Source organism: Falco biarmicus, chromosome 4 (assembly GCF_023638135.1).
Source record: "Falco biarmicus isolate bFalBia1 chromosome 4, bFalBia1.pri, whole genome shotgun sequence".
In the NCBI taxonomy this organism is placed as follows: Eukaryota; Metazoa; Chordata; class Aves; order Falconiformes; family Falconidae; genus Falco; species Falco biarmicus.
The window spans coordinates 9565386-9586639 of NC_079291.1; the positions used below are offsets into that span (position 1 = coordinate 9565386).

Here is a 21254-nt window from a genome sequence, read left to right on the forward strand (position 1 = left end):
AGAATCTTGCCTCCTGTAGGAGTTACCCTTTCTAAGCAAAAAGCTCAAACTTTCTTTATAAAATCACAAATAAAAAAAAGTCTCATACTTTAAAAGCTTTAATGGCTGTGAAACATTAGCTTTCAGTGAACTGCAAATGGAGAAGTCATCCACTCAGACTTCCAACATCCATCAAGTCACAGGTTTAGCCAATTTTGGAACAACTGATTTTAAAGGGATTAAAAATAGTAAGATAAATATTATGAAAAGCTGTCAAGAAACAACAGGCTGCAGAATCAAGTACAGTCTCCTATTTCTTCTGCCTAATCAAAAATTTTAAAATTTGAGCAATCTGAGGCCAGCAAGTTCACTGAAAGTTTTATGTTTCAATTGATGCTGTTTGGCAAAACTTTCATTTTATGGCTGTGCTACTTGAATAACAATTTTACGTATGTTTGAGATTACAAACTGCAGCTAGTTACCTTTCTGTAACGTTTCTGATGCAGCCAGAACAGAAACATTACATAATGTTCTGAGATAAAAGAGGTGTAAAAAATTTAAAAACTGTTAGGATGCAGTTTGTGTCAAACTTATTAAAAAGCATTGCTTCCATCTTAGTCTATTTTACAATAAATATTTATTTTACATGTTTACATAAAAGGCATTTGTTTTGAATGGCATCCATTTTAAAAACAACTCTGTTTTAAGAAGAAGTGCTAAAATTAGCATGGACATTTCCAAAAATGAATTTTAAACAAGTATAAGCAAAGTTATTGTCTGCTGCAGATGTTCTCATGAACTGATTCAAGTTTAAACGCTGATGCACACCAAAAAAAACATTGCTACATGATAGTCAATGTGATAGAACAATTTTGTCTGTTTTGAAGGTGACTATTAGATAATCTAGCCCTACTTGTTAGAAACTGCAACAACTCAAGGGTATTCATATACACCACTGTCTTCTACCTCCACAGAAAACGTACCATATTGAAAAACCTTACACTTTGCTGCACTACATTCTTCAAAGATTATTTTCACATAAGCTTCAGTATTTATATAAAGATCTTCTACTTTAAACTGGCTACATAAGAAAGGAAGCATAGCTAAAATTAATTTTATTTTTCCCTACACATTTATCCCAGTTCCTGTGAAGGAATCACTGAAATTACTGAAGTCTAAATCTCCCATAAAGCAACACTTAGTCATAATACAGATCTAAGTTATTACAAAAGCTGTCTTCTCTGAGAATGTTTTCCTTAAAGTAGAATAGAGTATCATACAGATTTATACATCATACATACACCACATTTTTTAAACAAAAATAAAATCAAAATAGTAATACTGTTTTTATTCTAATGAATTACTTACGATGTATGTAAAAATGCTGACTTAGTTTCAATATGAATACCACCACTCAGTCCCAACTGAGTCAGGAAGATTGTAAAAGTTGGGTAACATCATCTTTAGCAAGACGAAACATCCTGTCAGCAGCTATTCGTAAACGGAAGGGTTGATGGGTGCTCAGATGGGTTCCTTAGCTGGTGAGACCATTCAACAAATAAAAAATTAACAACTGTCTCAAGGACACTCATTAGGAAGATGTATTGTAGAGTAATGAGTCATTTCCCTCAAAGGTGAGGACAACAGTGATATCAAAACTGCTAAAAAAAAAAATTTTTTTTTTCATTTATACAATTGTTATCTAGCTAAAGAATATGAATTTTGGGGTGGACTAGTCTATGCTTCTTTTTACACTCAGCTCTGGTTAGGTCACCATCAAGAAATCTCATAATGTAAAAAAAAAGAAAGTCAGTCTCTTGTCTCAACTTAGTACTAAGCTCCACTTGCCAGGAGCTTACAGTATGTCTTTCCAGAAATTTGCATGTAACTTAACATGCAAGTAAAAATTTCAGAATTTATAGTAACATGCATACTTAATATATTTGTATACTCAGTATACTTCATAGACTTACTATATTTGTATAGCAATTTTTAATATTGTAATACTGTGTTTGGAAGAATCAGAAACAACTCCCAAAAATAAGGTAGAAATCAGCAATACCCCCCTGCCTCCAAAAGCAACAACACATCAACACTGAAAATCGTGTCTAGTCTCTTCAGGTGCCCTATTGAGTTTTACATCTACACAACCAGGTTGCCAACTTTCCCTCTCAAAAGGCAGTCTAAAACAGTTTTGATAGTGTTTGTTAAGGATTTACCTTCGTGATGGACACCACAAATAATAAAATAAGCCGAGGGCAATTATTCTTTCTACATAGGAATCTGAATATTGCATAAATGAACAGAACAAGGGGTCTTGAGGAACTTGCGTGCGGACTCTAATACAGGATTCCCATAGTAACAGATATTGTAACTAAATTTTCAAGATGTGTGACAAAGCTGTAGCAATACAGCCTAATTCCAAAATTCACTTCATCAAGATTGCGTTAAAAAAAAAAACAAAAACATCTTACTAGGAAAACACCTCAGTTTTTGTGACTTCGAGAAGCACTGATGACAGCTAACATTTATTTCTAAATTATAAGGACAAAATATCCTGCACTAACAAAAGTGGTGCAAGTGAACATTTTCTTGATGTTGCATATGATTCAGAGTACGTTTCATATACCTGACCAGCTGCACTGTGTCTGAAGAGACATGGTTTTGCTTCCTCTCAGTTCAACTCAAACTAAGGAGCAGGAACAATCTTTCCAGTTCAGGGGTATCACTACAGGATGGATGAAAGTTGCTCTGCAAGCATCATTAATGAGCATCCTAAATTATTTTTTGTTTCAGCCGCAGTTACATATCCCATTTTTCTACTTTTTGACCACATAAAAAGATAGAGCTTAGCATGATAAACAGCATTCAAAATTATTTTCTGTTAAACACACTTTTTTTTCTAGACCATTAAGGGGTCTCTTCAAGGTTCAAGCATGCATGCTGTAGCTTCAGAAGGGCAAGAAACTTGTTCGGTACTGCCGAAATTAGCATAGCCATTCACAGAACATGAAAATGTAAATACTAAGCACAATCTTAAAATGCCAGCAACTATGAAGTCCTGTTCCATTACCTGTATTTACCTGCTCCTGTACAATTTTTTTATTTTACAGAACTATTCATGGGTTTTGATCAGCTGCAATTTGGATGCATCTAAAAAGGCAGAATAATAGTAAACCTGTCATCTGAAAAAAACCTTAGCAGGACATTCTACTACAAGTTCCCATATAAGTTCTCTTAGTTTCCCAAATCCCTTTCATAATACTGAAACAATTTCTAACTACTCATAACACGATAAACTGCAAAACACTCGTACAGCAAGTGTTCTACTTTGATATAGAATATTCACTTCTAGAGGTGGAAAAACTGCACAACCGTTTAATGACCTGTCCTTATCAACTAAGATTAACTGAAAAGCACAGCTGTTTTCTTAAAGGGAAAATAAGGCTCTAAACCATCAAGGTAGCAGAGATAATAGGGTCACTTGAAATGTAAACACTACTTACACCTGGCCACATGACAGTGTGAGAGTACAGTAACTATTAAATCTTGAAAGCTGCTTCTTGGATTTAAGCCACGGAAAGCTTGTCTACTGAGACACACACTCTTGACCTCAGATTGTTTCTGGAACAAGACTTCTGTTATGTGTAAACTCCTTATCTCTGCTACACCTGCAACTGCTAAGAGTAACAGAATAGATCCTTTTTCCCTTAAGCTGTACCTAGTAAATGTATCCCCGAATCAAGGTGAAAATTAACTACACATTTAAAAAGGTAGGTCCTGGTAATATCAAGCCAAACATACAAACTCAGGTTTAAGAAAGCTTTCCTTTAACATGGTTCTTAGCAGAAATCACCTTTTACAAGACAGCATGAAATACCTCTGCCACTACCATTCCTGCCTTACTTCCACCTCCTGCCTTACTTTGTTACTACTCTTACTCATTGCAGCTCAGAGAGTCTGACATCAAGTTAAGAACATCGGGTACTCTTAAACAGGTTATTTTAAGGTGTTATTCCCCGTTCTAGCTCTTCTGTAAACTGGCATTTGTTATTTCAAAGCAAGGTCTTACAGCTTCAGTAAGAAAGCAGCACCTTTATTTAGTACACACACTGTCTGCCCACAATTGCAGTTTACCATCTCTACCCATTTCTCATTTACAGGAATAGAGTTACGAAACAAGTAGCCTGTGCCTAACCTTTCTAACCTAAACACTGTCACTCCAGATACATACCACACTTTCCCTGCCACCACAAATAGAATGCAGAGCTTGGGAAGCCCTAACTCTTAAGAACTGTTTTCCACTTCAGCATCTCACCCTGTTTTCATTAATATTTCATCACAACATTTCCAGAAAATGGAAGTATGCAATACTGATGATACCAACAAAACTTTGCTTTAGTATTAGTAACAAAATCATGCCTTCTACAGCATCAAATCCATCAACTTTGGTTTGTACAGGCTTTAAAGCAGTTAAGTGTCACCTGTCCATGCTGGTTTTTAAAGGTTTGGTGTTTCACATCATAACTGAACTGCATTAACTGCTTGCTGCCTTTCCTCAAAAATGAGTCAACACATACTTCTGGAAAAGTTCCAAGTTCCTAGAACTCTTTTCCAAGTCACCACAAAAACAAGCTGGAAGACTGGACTGAAACAGTTTTCAGGTCTTAAAACACTTAAAATACCCAATGCTTAACTATAGGTCTTCCTAAGCCACAAGAAAACATTCGTAAGTCAGTAATGAAAAATAATACTATCCAGAGGTTTTTTACTGCTTGCAGCCAACAATTCCATTTCTCCCCTTGCATGACTTTAATACCAGAATTAAAAACAAAACCCCAAAATCCCACATACCTACTTTAATCATAGTAGCCTAAAAATAATGCTCTCATAAACAGAGCTGTAAGTTCAAATAAACTTATCCTCTAAGACATTCCATATCTAAAGGATCTCTTCTGTGAATCTCAGATTAGATAACTATGAGTCATACACAACTGTACTTACATACCTTTCTCTTTTGTACAGGAAAGTAAAAACTTCTCTTCCTTTCTTTGGACCAGTTTCCACTGATAAAAGTTAAAAATACATGCCATCCCTCCCTTTCCCCATTCTATCATTTGAGGGAGGGAAAGCACCAATTGTCTTACACATATGTAAGATACTACAAAATATATGTAATCATCAAAAATAATTCCTACTTGAATATGAAAACCTGTGCCTATATGAAGCTTCAGAAATGTGATAATCATACTGGAATACATCTTTCATGTCAGATACTTCTTAGTTATTTGTTTAACCTCTGTATAGCCAGCCCTCTTTCACACTGAGACACTTAACACTGGATCACTCCAAAGCGTGTGAAAGGCAGCCAAAGGAGAAGTAAGGTGCATGGCTAAGAGCAAGGTGAGGACAGTGAGATCTCCTCCTTCCAACAGCTGTTATTTGACTCAATTGCTCATGAAACTAAAAGTCTGTTTCACCTTCATTTAGTCCTCTGGCCAGGGGTAAGGCTGGGATATCTTCCACCATCAGCAATGCAAGTGCTTGAATTGCCTCAAGCGGCCTGAACCCCCTCCCAGCATCTTGTGTAAGCAGTGGTGGACTGGCTGAAGCACTCTGAAAAACGTGCTATGAAAGAGACTGGGGAAGTGAAATCGCTGCATGTTCCCATGTCATTCTTCTCATGTCATTCTCCGTGGTTGAGGCATTACAGCTGTTCACAACCCCAGCTGCACTGCACACCACTCCAGCTGAATGCCTGCTTCCCCTTAACCCCCTGCCTCCCTGCAAAACACACACATGCATTTTCTGGGTCATCTCTCAGAGGAAAGCAAGAGAAGAAAATGGAAGAGGAGATAGCTTAAATCTGCACTGAAGATTTAACTGCAGAAACAGACACGACTAGTTTCACCACAGCTCAACCTTATCTAAACTGGGCTGTTGCAGCCTCCACTGCTGCACCTCTCAGCCTCATATTCACACTTCCCTTCCCCGGTCAGCACTGGCACACATCCATCTGCATGGCAAACTGGTTTGGGGCGCTCAGCCGCTGAGAATTTTTTTTATTATTTTCCTTTGGCAGGACTGTTACATTTTCTGCTGGTTAACGTACCTAACCATGCTTATGGTACAGTCAGACAAACTGTCAGTACAAGATGGAAAATAGTAACGGACTGAAAGGAACAGAGCAAGAGTATGACTACAACAGCAACAAACAACTTTAATCACTTTAATCTCTCTCGTTAGGCCACAGTATAAGAAAATGTGACAACAACCTAAAAATCAACATTTCTCAGCTAGAAACTGCTGCTATAACGGCTCTCTGATGTTCTGAACCAGTAACACTCAGTACTGTCAGGAAACATTGCTTGGTGAATCTATGGGTATTTTTCTAGCATTTTGCAAATATTAATTAAGCTTCAGAGCATTCTATGTGAAAGGTGAATAAATAAGATTTTAACACTGAATCTCCCTAGCTTTTCCCTCTGGCTTTGCTAAATAGCATCCAAGAATCTTCATCCTTATCTACTTCGTTTTTTGAGTCACTAAGAAATTGTTTCTTCGATGAAGTATCCAATTTTGCATTTTGCTACATGAAAATGCCATTTTTCTTGCTAAATGCAGGATCCTGAAACAAATAATGAAGACTAACAGAATTCCATAATGCTTAACTGACTGCAGAATGTACAGTTTACCATGGAACGAGAACCACTGTTACCTGTTCAGACTCTCAGTATTTAAAATGCACGGACGCACTCACAAGGATAATGAACTTTCCCGCGTTTTGATTCTGTAGAACTTTACATCACGTGTGCTTGGAAATTTCTTACTGACAGCAATCAATTTGTAAAACATACAATCTCAGAAGCAAGCTTTCCTTGGAAATCTTCATTAATTTTTATTTTTTGAGGGTTTTTAATATTATTTTTTTTTTCTGTAACAGATTTGAGTAACAGTGGGTATTAGCATGCAGAGAGACAAAAAACTGGGCAGGTCATCTGCTGTTCACTGGGCTTATTCCTAGAATTTCATGATGGTCATGAAATTCTGATTCCTTTTAGTGATACTGGTTGCATTCGAAAGAAAATGGATCTTTTATCCCAAGGCAAAAAAATGCATGTTAAGCAACAGAAAGCCACCACAAACTTACTCTCTAGTTCTTCTTTCTCAAAGTTTGTATTGATAGTAGAGCTGATTTTGCCCATATCCACAACAGCTTCTTCATCATGACCCTGAAGAAACAAGATGCCAGTTAATTAAAACTAAATAAACTGATTTTTTCTAAATTCCTAAATATATTCTACAGTTATGAAGTTGTTTCTCAAAGTTTTCTAAAACACCACACTTACACCTCTTAGAAACTGAGAAAGAAAATGTCACTGAAAATCTACCCACGCAATTCTTAAGAAAACATTACCCTGTATTGAAGGAAAACCAGAGTAAACAGATAAGCTAAATAACATGCAATTTCCTTTTGTGATGTTTTTAATTTCATCATATCAAAGATCAGGACATATTTCAGCAGTGCAATATTCTTTTTGTTTTACATTCAATAGCAATTAATGAACTTCAATAAAATAACTGGCAAATATTAAAAAAGTTACATGAGGTAACACTCAGGTTCTCAAACCCATTTGCTCAGGGGACAAACCCTGTGTGACAATTTCCAGCGCAGGTAAGCAGCTTTTGTGAACCAAATGTTACACAAAAGGAGTGGCAAAAGAGTTAAGTTACACAGCTTGGGGGTCCCTCCTAGACTAACAGTCAAAATAATGGTTTCACTCAGCTTTCAACAGGCAGCTTGTTAACCTCATCCCTATCTAATTAACATTAGGAAACAGCAGTTGCAAGACTATCTTTTCAGATCCCATTACTACTGAAACCATGCCACTCATAACACAAAAGCATGGTATTTGAAATAGATGCAGGCTCAAGATTGAGGCTTATCTTTGAATGTGTCCCCTAATCACATTTGTCACATCACTAAAGCAGACCTTTAAACACTGCCTTTTGCTCCATCTTGACTAAAATAAACCTTAAAATAACTGTGCAGTAGGAAACTCGGAATCTCATCTCAGACTTCACACCGAACCAACATTAAAGTTGCCTTTCTCCAAGTGTTTGCTTTCCTTAAAATACAGTCCACTTATAACAGCTCACAAATGACGGCCTCCTGGCAGAACTCTTCTCCAAAAGAACTGCTGCCTACCATAGGAGTAAGGCTTTGCTTTACATCTAACTATGTATCATGGCAAGCTAACGGCTGAATACTGTCCCTGCTCTTTCTGCTCCCTTGGGCACACACTTTTTTCCTTGTCAGATCTATCAATCGTGAAGTCAAATACAAAGAGCTGAAGCAGTGCATTTTATGTTTTTAACATCTTAGCCTTCCACTGGATCAGTTCACTAACATGACTTTTCTCGTGGCTGTACGACAGCCAGATATACCACAAATACCTGTTTGATCAACGTAAATGCACCAGTGGGCTGCTGCCAGAAGTGATCACCGTGGGATCTGTGATAATGGTTTCATAAAGAGAAAACAGAAGCCTGAACCAGGAATCTTATAGAGACTGGATACCCTAACAGTGTTGACATTCACCTAACTTTGATCTTAGAATTAATCAATAGTGCAATGCTTCTATATATAGAACAGATTTGTCATCTCATGGAGAAGCAACAAGGATGAAAAACAACAAACCTGTGTAACAGCTACAAGCTAAAACACTGTTGGCAACCCCTACCAAATAAAAAAATTTTTTGGAACACATAGCTCCTTAGTCTTAATAAAAGATCTCTCATAGTATATTGTGTGCTTGTACACACACACACAAAAAAAAAAGTCCAGATCTTTGTTAACTATTGAGGGAAGTAGATTAAAGAATATGAAGATGGCAAACGGCACATATAGGAAAAAAGGGCTTTTTTCAGATTAGGTTTAAAAAAGTTAACAGTTAGTTATAAAAAATAAAAAGCAGCTGGCGCTGTGTAAATAAATAAGCAAGATACAAAAAAAGACTGGCACATAGTTTTCAGAGGTTTATGCTGCTAAGTAATGATCGATTCTGAGCTGTGTCCCCAAGAATGGAGTTTTCAAGGCAGGCTTACACAGTAACATAACTTTGTTGCCACTACTGCATTACAAAAGCAGAGTTTTGCAGGCATGGTAGAAAAACCACAATTCCTGCACACTCCAGACAGCCACAATTTAAAAATTCAGGTGGTTAAACTGCAGTTGTGCCTGATGGCAGATCTGTGAAAATGTTACAAGGACCTATTAAAAAAGAAGAATCAAGAAATGTAGACAGCATCGTGGTAATAAGATGGGACACACACACACACCCCCCAACGGGACAGGGGGAAATAGTACATTCCTGTCTCCTACACACCAAAATGAAATTATAGAGCTGTCTAGAAGATGCCTTCATCATGTAATCGACCTCTGTCATCTCACTGATAACCGTTCTGGAGGCAGGGGGGGAAATAACAGTTGCAAAGTGAGTCTTGGCTCTTACCTTTCGTGAAGATAGATCTTCCAACACAACTTGGGGGAAAAAAAAACATTGAACGTGCATCAACCCAGTATCAAAAAGAGGCCTCTAAGCAGCAGCATTAAAAAGCTTTTAAGTTAACAATCTTTTGAGGCACCAAATAAGTACAGCAAAACATTTAACTGCATTGGTAAGGCTGTAACACTAGCAAGGCCTCAAGCATACCTACCTTCCAATTCATCTCAGGGACACAATCAAAATGATAGGACTGTAGTGCACTCCAGCTCACAGAAACAGACACACACACAAATCCTTCATGTCACTAGAAAACTCAAAATAGACGGAAACAGAAAATCCTCTAAATTATCCTGAGTGTCTTATAATATGAAAGAGAAAAAACCCTAATACTAGGAAGAGTGCTATCAAAACCTCTTCCACAATAAGCTTCATTGTTACAGCCACAGACTGCTCAAGTGCCCTGCACCTAACTCTCCCTGCCCCCTAAAGTTCTTCTAGGACACTTGGAAGCTTCCCAGACACACAGGTTTTGAACAACAAGGGAAGACAACGTTTTTCTCCAGATTATACAAACTACTGTGTACTGGTAGAAAATTACATACACACTGTGGAAAATACACATGCGAGAAAAGATTTTTATCTCCCAATAACAATTTGAACTTGCTGTATGCCTCATACTGTGTTATTAATATTTATCACCCTTTGCTGTAGCAACAGATACACTTTGCCAACCTTATACATACAGAAGCAGCTTTCAAAACCACATCATGTGAAAGTAACATGTTTTTTGAGATTAGATTACAGAGAGGCATGCATGCCCTTGCAAACCATTCTATCCCTATCTCAAACTACTCGACATATGCAAAGACTCTTCCAAGAATAAACCATTAGCAACCACAAATATCATACATGAAGAAAGCATATCCTTTACAGCCTTTGTTTAGAAAAAACACAAAGCATCAGTCTAACATAACCCTTTGTGATGCCAACAGCAAATCCCACGATGAAATAATTTTGCCTTAAGTCAGGCAATATTCAAATCACTACAAAACTAATTCCAAGTTACAACCTTTGCCTTGCTAAAAATAAAGTCTGTAGGGCATACATTTCCAGTAAATACAGAAAATCTACCATGTCAGTTTAAAGGCACAAAAGTGAGAGCAAACTGTTCTAGTTGCTGAATCAAACACATTCCCATTCTCACTATCTCTTCCACTTTCTGAACTTTTTACTTAAAGAGAGGTGGGTTGTTTAAGACTCATCAACTTCCCTCTCGTAGGCACAGAGAAAGACTTCATCTTAGAGCAAGCATTCCTCTGCAATCTACTACTCATTTAATGTGAAACTACACACAATAATCCCACAGATGCCCAAAACACAGCTGATAAAGCCGAGCCAAAGTAAAATTCAAGACTAGCTTGGAATGTATGTAACTTTTCTTTTCAGTCAAGAGACAGAACAATTGGGGGGGGGGGAACACCAGAAGCAACGAAAGTACCCTAGGAAGAGATTAAGCATTCACCTTTTCACAAGGATATAGTCATTTATAAACACAGAACAAGTCCAAAGTACATCAAGGAAGGGAAGAAAGAAAAAAAAAATCCTAGTACACTGAATTAAAATACACTAAGTACACTTTTTTTAACACCAAATCTGTGAATACTCACAAGCATACTGTAGGAACAGCCTTCCAGTAAAACTCATATTTAGCCAAAGGTGCCTGCATGTACTACAACATATCTTCCTGGCCTTCCAACTTTCCCCAGCATGAAAATGAAACCCCTTTTCAACTGCTGCAGACCAGACAAGACTTCCAAATACTCTTTGCTCTAGCAGAATCCCAGTAGGATTCCTCTTGCCACCTCTGATTTTCAAATATCTTTTCTCAGTCCAGGAGAAAAGAGTAATTCCCCTTTTATTGCAGACAAGTATCCAGAAATTGCTTACACTATATTTACCTTCTCAAACATTTGTCTTCATTTAGTACAGTACACTTCTTCTATCTAAAATTTTAAAGCTGCATGAAAAGTTGAACTTCTAAAGTCAATCCTAAATTGCACAAATCACTAAGGAAAGTGTTCAAGTTTGCAAGAATTTGTTGTCGACCTCCAGCAGCACGTGTTAGTTACCATCTAGTGGACTGGCACAAATATGACGCACAGAATATTAAATTTAAAGGATACTTTCCACTGTCATCTGTACAAGCTTTTCTCACCATGCAACTCATCTAACCTTATGCAGTCACATACACATGACAGGCTTCAGATGGGCACACTGCCTAAGTGCATTACTGAGCCACCACTTCCAAGAGATACAACTTGCTAGCAACACATTTTTGAGGTCCTTGGAATGTAGCTCGTTCTGGTAACAGACAGTGATCATACAAATGGCTGACAAAGTTAACCTTAAACCTTGAAATCTAGAAGTAATACAGTAATTGCGTTAAAAAGAATTTGAGCTCAACATCTAAAACCATTACTCAGCTAAGACAATGTTCACATGCTCCATTTACATCCCCTCTGTCCAAAGTTCTTCCCAACAGAGCTGGGGAACTACCTGCAGCACCATAAGAGATAGCACTAGTGTTCATGGGAATAAGTAGGGCACAGGAAAGGACACAACCCAAAAAAAAAGAGAAGTTAAAAAAAATTACATTATCACTTTCATGCTACAAAGAACCTTCATTGCCGCATTTGTTCAAGCAGATGCAAATGCAAACCACCATCACTCCCCCAAAAACTAAACAAACTACTAACCAACCCCGAACACCAGGGGCTGTGGGGGGTAGAGAGGGTCATATCTATTTTTTTTACCTTATTCATCTGTCCCTGGCCAAAAGTTTGAAACTTCTGATTTTGACACTATTCTACTACATCTGCCTACACCATGCCAGTGAACCTGCTTATCGCTTTATGACTGTAATTACATCCCATCCTTTCTGGCTTGACCAGAAGGCAAATACTACCTGTTCCTTCCCACAAGAACCCATGGGTACATCTCTGCCTTTGTGGAGTTACCAGATCTGGCAGATGGGATTTAGCTCTTAGGCTGGAATGTGGCACCAACAAGCCATTCCTCTCTAAACACAAGCACACACTGCTTACAGACCCAACTGGTAAACCCCGGCAGCATGCTACCGTAGGCTTACATACTGAGCATAGGAGAATTTTTGCACAGTGCAAAAGAAAGACTCTTCAGTCTTTCATCATCAGTACGTAGGAGCAGTTAAGCTGGATCAAACCATCCATCCCACCCAGCGTGCTGCCTTCAAGAGCATGGAACAGTAGAGGCCTTTAGCAACTTCCCAATTAACTTACAAATCAGTACAAACGGAAGTCAAAATGGTGGCTTGACCTAGACCTTGGAAGCATAGTCCAAGCAGGACTTTTGTTCTGTCACCAGCCCTCACTTTGTTGGATCTGCATTCAGAAGACAGATATGATAACCATCAAGGTTTCAGTTTTTTAAAAAATGAAATTAAATAAAGAAAAATTACCAGTATTGCTCTGCTAAAAGAAATTTAAACCTTCATTTTGACCACAAATTTCAAAGATAACAAAAGAGGAACTACAAAACCTAATTTTGCAACTGTTTTCCAGATACATGTATGTACATACATGTAACATTTAAAAACTGGCCTTTTTTAAAGACAGATATACACACAAACTCCTTTGTCACACAGCTACTGAAATATATTGTTCAGAATAATTAAGAACCAGGAGGGTAATTCATGATTCATTTTCACAGCACTTCCCAAGTGGTCTGTTTCAGAAGCATTTCTGTTCTAAGCACACATAATACTCCATGTAGTCATGAAATAAAATACATCTCTGATTTACAGAATGCACATGCAGCCTCTTTTCTATCCACTGAATCTCCCAGAACTGCAAGCTAATAAGTGCGAACTTTTTTTTTTTTTTTGGGGGGGGGGGGGGGGGGCGGGGGGGGGCGGTGCACGCGTAGCTCAGGTAAGACCAGTGTTCTCTCCTAATTTTGTAGGACTACAAGTTACCGGTGACAACAACCCTGCAAGAGGTAAAGAAACCAGAATATTAGTATATTCGTTAATGCCATCTGTGACTACTGTATGCAGAGTTCAATGACAATCATTCTACCCCTGGCAAGCATCAGCAACAGGTCTATGCTACGGCTCTCCCACTGCTACCTAGAGAGCACCAAGCAGCCTTAGTTAAGAGTGAGTAAATTAGGAAGGGCTTTTCAACATGGTTCACCTGCAGCAACAAGTAACAGCATCACTTGGTAAGTTCTAAATATATTGGTTTACTTCTCTGTCAGATAGAGTCTGATTTTAAACCAGAGGTAAGATGAGCCAACGGTGGGCAGGAGTGCAGACATCTCCGGTTGCTGCCTCCATGAAGGACAGCCAGGATATGAAAAAAAAAAAAAAAAAATCACAAGTCCTTTCTAAACAGTAGTAAGTGAAGGTATTATTCAGCCTACTAAACAGTCTTTAGGTGAACTGCACAAGCGGCCCTATAAAGGCATTTGAAATTTGTTCTTTGGGCACAGTATCGGTCTACACAGCAATACTGTATCTACAGGAGTTGCCAAAGGGATGAAACATTACCACCAGTGCTAAATCAAGCACACAAACCTAACAGCCAAGGGAAAGTGCACTAAATATAAATGGGCTCCATCTCATTTTGTCAGCATACAATTTTTAGCTGGCCTTGCCCTCTAAATATATACGGATGAGAGTAAAATTAATAATAATTCACAAACAGCACACTTGCCAGATTTAAAACAGGAAGCACACCGTATTGACGGGTTTCCCCTTGGTTGTATTTGCTACGGTCTCACTTGCACAGAACAGCTGCTTTCCAGTTTTAGGAGGTTTTTTCCCCCCCTACTATCACCGCGGTGGGTATTGCTCAAACACCACAGGAAAGACTCCAGTACAGCTCAAGGATTTTAGCGTCGCAGCCACCCCCCACCTCCCCACCCTTTACTTGTGAATTTTAGCTGTGGTTATACAAGTACTATTTTACACAACTATTTCGCATGTAAATGAAGATCCCTCCTAATCAAAGCAATACTCGGAGCCTCACAGGAAGGTCTGAGGCTTAGATTTCAGTAAGACCATAGCTATAACAAAAGGGGTTAGGAATACTTAAGAGAAGCTTTTCTGGCCTACTAATCCTCTAATTAACTGCTCAGCTTACCCTACTAAATAGGTCTGGCCAGTCTGCTTCTAGAAGACTTACAAAAAAACACAGCAGCAATACAAACCTTGTTTACACAAGCACATCCAACAGACAACAACAGACTTCAGTAAGACTCTCCAGAAGTTGCATTTTACTTTTACATTTCCAGAACTGTATGAGGGAGGACAGTAGACATGTATGTGCACTACTAAAATAAGAGCATAAAAACAAAACCACACCATGACCACACAAACAAAAAAACCCAAACAGCACTTTTGGGAAAAAGCAGTTCTAAATATTTTAATGTTTTGCTTCCTCAACAGCTGAACACCTAATGTTTATAAATAATTTTATTTCAGTGGTTCTAGCAGACATTACACTGGCCACTGCCACGCTGAGGGCCACAACATGCAAGACAAGCCATGTCCCTGACAAATCAGACACTAGCCTTTGGACAGTAAACACAAAATTAAATTGAGAGAAAGTCAGGAAAAAAGGAAGCATAAACACTGACAAGTGACTGGTCACAGCAGTGACTGGCTGTCAACTACAGCACACCACAGCAATTTATAAAATTAAAAAAAAATTTTTAGAACACACACAAAGGATGGCTTGATTAATATTAAGGCATAACTAAAATGCAAGCGAATACTCCATCAAAATTAGAAGCCTGTTTGAATTCAACCTGAGTGTTCTGCAGGCCAGAAAATTTAGCACCATGCATAAAGATAGCAAAATAATGTCACCAATCCAACACAAGATACCAAGTAGCATATCTCATATTATAGTAGTCATTTTACAAAGTTGCATTTTATCACTGCCTCATAGCACTAAATTTCATTCACAAAATTAATAGCTCCATTCACTTCAATTTCTAAAGTCACAGCTAGGAAAAGTGGAAGTAGTAGAATCTTTATAACTAAGTCACCTCAAATCTTTGCCTAGTCTTCTAGGCATATGCATGCCTGAGAGTTCTGCATGCAGAGCTGATGGTAACACCACAATAAAAATCAAAAACCAGTAGTACAGAGACACTAACAAACAAGACCACTGCAATCAGATGCATTTTAACATGTCTAAATGAAACTCTTACTTCTTATGCTTACACAAGGAAATAGAAAGTTTAGCGGTCATCTTATAAAATTTATATAAAACAATTCAGGGGTCTTTAAAGCTTTACAGCTTAGGAAAATTCCATCCCATAGATTTTAGTTTGCAGGGAACCCTAAAGCAGTAATCCTGTTATACAGTGCGTTGCCGTTAAACAGCAGTGACAAAGACTACTCATACAGGAGCTAAGCAATAGCTTGTAACACCAATACAAGTGAGCTCACTGCTTCATTGTAGAAATCCCCACAAATGGAGATTTGTGGCTATGCCACTGAAGCCTGAAGAAAATACTTCCTCCAAGCACATTTTACTTCAGTTACACCACTCATCAAGTTCACTTTTTTTTTGTCAAAAGGAACAATCAGTAATTACTCAAAGTCATAGCTGATAACCTTCAAATCAAGAAAAACTGACTCTAAATTATGCAAAATAAGCAAAACAACAATAAATACCCCAACAACAACCACAAAAACCCCACTCCAACCACTCTCAAAATATGGTAGTATACTCTCATGATTGTAAAAGCACATTTTCTTTCCGAATCAAGCATGTTACTATGATTAAGCAATTCTAACGACCCAGAAAATATCTTCCCCAGTACAGAATTCTCTACTTCAAGTATTATTTCTATCAGCAGATCATTCAAAAATTTCTCCCACAACTAGCAAATCTACGGTAGCACACCAATCTGAGACACAGTCACTAAAATATCACTTGCATCAAAGCATGTTTGAACGATTATTAAGTTGATGCAGCTGCTATTTACATACAGGTTGCATTTTCTTCCCTGGACGAGCTTCTTCCATGCTGATGTGCAGGAGCGGAGAGTGCCCTTGTACCAGACCCTGTAATGAACCTCCCCAGAGATCAGAGGCTGCGCAGACATGACCGCTTTAGCTGGCTGTGCCGGACACAGCCGTACTCCGGGAAGGCCAATCGCTCCCTCGCAAGCCTCTGTCTCCCCGGCCACTGATTACAGCTACTACAGGGTCGCACAAAAGCGGAATGGGCAAGACAGCATGCCTTTAATTCCAGCTCAGAGAATACCAAAAAAGGAACTGAAACAGAGTTCCAGACCTAACATTTTCTGCACCAACAGCAGCTAAGAACAGCTCCAAGGCTGTATTTTTGCTCTGATCCAAGACTTTGTTAGCACTGCAAAATGAAAGCACATTTGTACCTTGGGCCCCAGAACAGAACAACCCAGAAGTCAAACATCTGCTATGTGTGTTTACAGCTGTATTATCAACTTTTCACTCAATACTCATTCCAAAGCACATGGGTTTGGTTTTTTTTTTTTACATAAGCCATATAATCTTGTTCGGCAAAATAAACTAGGGCTAATTTATTTGGGGTAAAAAAAAAAAATCCTTGTTTATTTCTTTTTCCCCACTGAAGAGGTAAAAAAGCCATGCTGTTAGCAGCAATCAATTCCATGTATCCTTCCAAAGTAAGATGGCTTTCTGTTTCAGGTAAGAGTAGTTACACTTTTCCTTGCTTAAGCCAACCTTAGAAAAACATAACTTCCACTCCAGCAGATCAAATTCAGAGTCTCATTTCACTCTGTTCCTCTTCACCACCGACATACCTTCCTTTCCTTGTCCCATCAGGTAACATGTAGGAAAACTGCTTCTTTAAGGCACTACCCATAACTTAACCTTCATGACATGACACTGCCTTCCTTGTTCTTTTTTTCTTCTTCCATTCCTACTTCTCGGATGAGGAGAACTCTAGTAATGAAGCTGGACTGGTGCCATCCCAACCAATGAACAACTTGAACAAAACAAAACAAGTAACACACTGTTCATAAACCTGGGGCAAATACCACCAGCCAAAGCAGCGTACTGTGCAACTGGGAAGATGGTATTCACCACCTAGCAGTTCAGAAATCTGAAGACCACGTTCAGTTCCACTCACTGCCTTTCTCATTCCAGAAAATTCTCTAACCATAGACTAATAAAAGTATTCTCAGGCAGTGCTGAGAGGAGTGTTTAAAACTAGCTTGTTTCCACTCTGTATAGATGGTTACTGTAACACTTGTGAATCTTCACGTCCAAGGTACTGGAAGGCCTTGCTGTTGTTGTATGTAAATGACCATAAACTAAATGATTCACACAGGAAGAACAAACAAACAAAAATATCAGATACCCTAACTCTGTGCTCTCAGCTGAGCATCCTAAACCAAACCTATTTTTCTTCTAGTACAGAGCACAGATTCATACAGCTCTTCAGCTACTCAGACGAATACTGAAACAGCTATGCCAAACTGCGTTCTGGTGGCTCTCCCACACTTTAATGCAGTTTTCCTTAGAATAAGTCTATACTCTAAGTTCTTCAATTTCTAAAAGTACAAAACCTGGTTTGTTCAGGGTGGTTTGACTTTTTTTTTTTTTAAAGGTTTTGGAAAGAATACTTGATTTGGAAACTTAAAAAAACCACCAAGACTCTGAAGCAGTTTATTGGAATATCTTTCTCCTTCTGCTCTGTAGTCAACCAGTTTCTAGTTCATAGTCACTTAATCTTGGAACAACAAAAAAAAAAAAAAAACACCCACACTCAGAAGCTTTATCCATTTAAAAACGAAGAAAATAGAAAGCAAAGAACACGCACATGTAAAGCCAAGCTGAAAAACTCAACATTCTAAAATGTAAACAAGGTCGTTTTTTTCAAACAGATGAAAATTTGTTTAAGTCTCATACCAACATACTTCATGGATAGATGTCTGATCTTACCCAAGAATAAACACAAGGGAAAAGCTTCACATTAGATGGAGAACACACCAACTTCAAACTGCAACTGTCTCAACATGCTTAACTACAGAGGTATTCTGAAAAAAACTGTAGACAAACATACACAAAATTATCATATCCTTGAATGTGTTCGGTGACAACACTGTGAGAACTCAGAGCAAAACTGTGAGTGCTCGGTGCAAAACTATTTGCACTGCACCAATATTTCAACCATATGCTTGATACTGCAGAAGGTTATGAACAGTATGAAGCCTTTTTTTAAAAAAAAAAAAGAAACATACTTAGCTATCATGAAACATACACTTTTTTTTCATCAATCATTCACTTTTCACTTTTATACCACTTCAAGTTTCACGTATTTAAGCTTTTCACCAGCTATAAAAGCACTTTTTTGGAAAGACAGGTCAAAAAAAAAAAAAGTATCTATTCTCCAGACAGAAAACAGTTCATTTGAGCTCTTAGCACTCTGCAAAACTTTCAGTCTTTTCACAAGCAATATATAGTCCACGATTTCTTGTATGCAGTACAGGCTTCCATTAAAAATTCCCTGCAAATCAACTAATTTGGACTAATTCTCAAAACATTTGTTAACTATGGGGTGGAATGCAGAAATGTTTACAACAGATTAGAAAAAGTAATTTTCACGTCACTTGTTGTGAGCCAGTTTCTGGATCAATCTGTAAAAATAGCCCCTATCACACCTTACAGCAACACTCGCATTAACACACCAGCAAGCTGCGTGTATTAGTAGAACCACAAGCTCTTCTCTCCTTCCTCCAAATTTCGCTCTTAAAATGACAGAGCAATAGTGACCACAGTCTATTGTGGAGTGGCAGTAAACTGCTTTACTGCGGAGGTCTGCCGAGTCTCTAGCAAGCAGAACTGTGCTTAAACTGCCATTCTGAGATGGCAGGACATGAGCACATACTTGTTTGAGGTAGCTGCAGTGAGCAGGACTATGCTCTCAGCAGGACTCACAACATGAGCTCCAGCCCAGCGCTATCAGACCTAGCCAGATAGGAGCACGAGGAAACTTGAGTGCTCCCTCGCCTGCAAAAAGGCCATACCGACATACCCACACATCTAGCTGTGTAAACTGGTACATCTGGTATGAGGTATCTATATTGAAGTATTTAAAAACCTATTTCAGGCAGTGAGGGAATACAGCATTAACAGTTGCATCCATAATCCAAACTCAACCCTTCCTTATATGGACAAATCGATCAAAATGAACATGATAATCTTTTCTAACATTGCAGATCAAAAAAACAACCCAGTTCTCTGCCACCTTTCTTCATGTATCTGAAAGGATAGCCTCTATCACACTCAAAGCACCTCCCTTTAGAAAAGAATATAAAAGCAAGAAATACTAGGAGACAATATTAAATGAGTATTTTGGACTGGGGGGGTGGGGGTGGCCTGGGTCATAAGGGAGTCAGGAGAGGGGGCAAGGTGCTAGGGGATTATGGTGATGCACGAGCAAGCTGCACAACAGTGTCTCATGTTAGCATGTTAGTATCTGACTACTGCAAACGGTTTTGTTCAGCTTCTCACTAAACAGGAACCTACTAACTCATTAAACAAAAACAGCTTCCTACAAGTTTTCTATTACACATAAATTAAATAGAAGCTACTTTTCTAAGGAGACATTATTCCCTTAGCGAGGGAACATGGAAACCTTCATAGGCAGTGGATCATCATTTCATGAATTAAAACGACCCACCGAAACCAAGAGTTTGACTGCCTACAAGTATTTTTCAGACTACAGTTTCCACGTGACAGCTAGTTCCCAAGAAGTACATTTGCATAGCATGCTTCAGCGTGCCTCAGTTTGTATCAGCACGTACACATGGAACCAAGTTTCTAAAAAAGGATGGGGAGGGTGGGGGGACTGGGGGGTGGAGGAAAAAAAGGATAGATGTATTTTGTGCAGATACTCTCTAGTGTACTGCCCCAGTAGTGGACTCTTGGGTTTCTCAGTGCATTGCTGCACAGCTGTCACAAGCCGCCAGCATGAGGCAGATGGCTAGTTTGAGCCCTCCTGACTTTATGAATTTCGGTAGTATCCTCTCTAGAGAATAAGTACGCAGCTCTCACAATGATGTGTAGTTTTGTAACGTGAATCAACAGCGAGATAACTGTGTACTCTGTTGTACAGACTACTTCATTATCAGCCTGCAGTCCTGGTCTGGATACACTGATGAAACAGAAAAACAAAAGATGTATGTAAAGTATTAGAGCACTTATTTCCAGACTCAAAGACATCCCTCAGTAGAGGACAGATGGCAGAAATTCACCATGTTCAAACACAACACTACCAGGAATTCCACTTCAAACATGTATGAGCATGTGGTCACCATGCAAATGGCACTGACACAGCTGGGAGGGGTTGGGTGATGTGATGTGCTGGGTGGTTTTGTTGCAGAGGGGGGGCCCCACAGCTCTGGGGTTTTTTTGGCAAAAGAATGAGGATGCTTTCTAAATTCATAGCTTCTCACTTCACAAATAGAACATGTCCCTCATCGCTTGCCTTTACCTAAACTCATCTCCAGGCACGTTGGCAGCATTTTTGAGATATATTCTGATTTTTCCTTGTTGTAAAGAAGTCTTAGATCGTTATGCAAGTTCACAAGGACTATAAACCTGGGCTGTTTCAACACTACAGCCACCTAACCAAGGCCGTATCTTTAAATGCTCTACTATCACTTGTAGAAATAGTAAACACTCATCTCCTAGAATCA

The 21254-nt window shown here is 38.6% G+C and overlaps 1 protein-coding gene across 5 annotated transcripts in view; it reads right to left on the reverse strand.

Moving 5' to 3' along the window:
• SLC4A7 (solute carrier family 4 member 7) overlaps positions 1 to 21254 on the reverse strand; it is a 97568-nt gene that overhangs the window by 54752 nt on the left and 21562 nt on the right. For 2 of the 5 annotated variants that reach the window (XM_056338589.1, XM_056338587.1), the window contains exon 2: positions 7130 to 7211. In XM_056338589.1, the coding sequence (XP_056194564.1) occupies positions 7130 to 7211 (82 nt within the window). Of the gene's footprint in view, positions 1 to 7129; positions 7212 to 16533; positions 16735 to 21254 lie in introns of those variants that run through there. The other 3 variants (XM_056338593.1, XM_056338588.1, XM_056338594.1) reach the window with 3 other exon arrangements.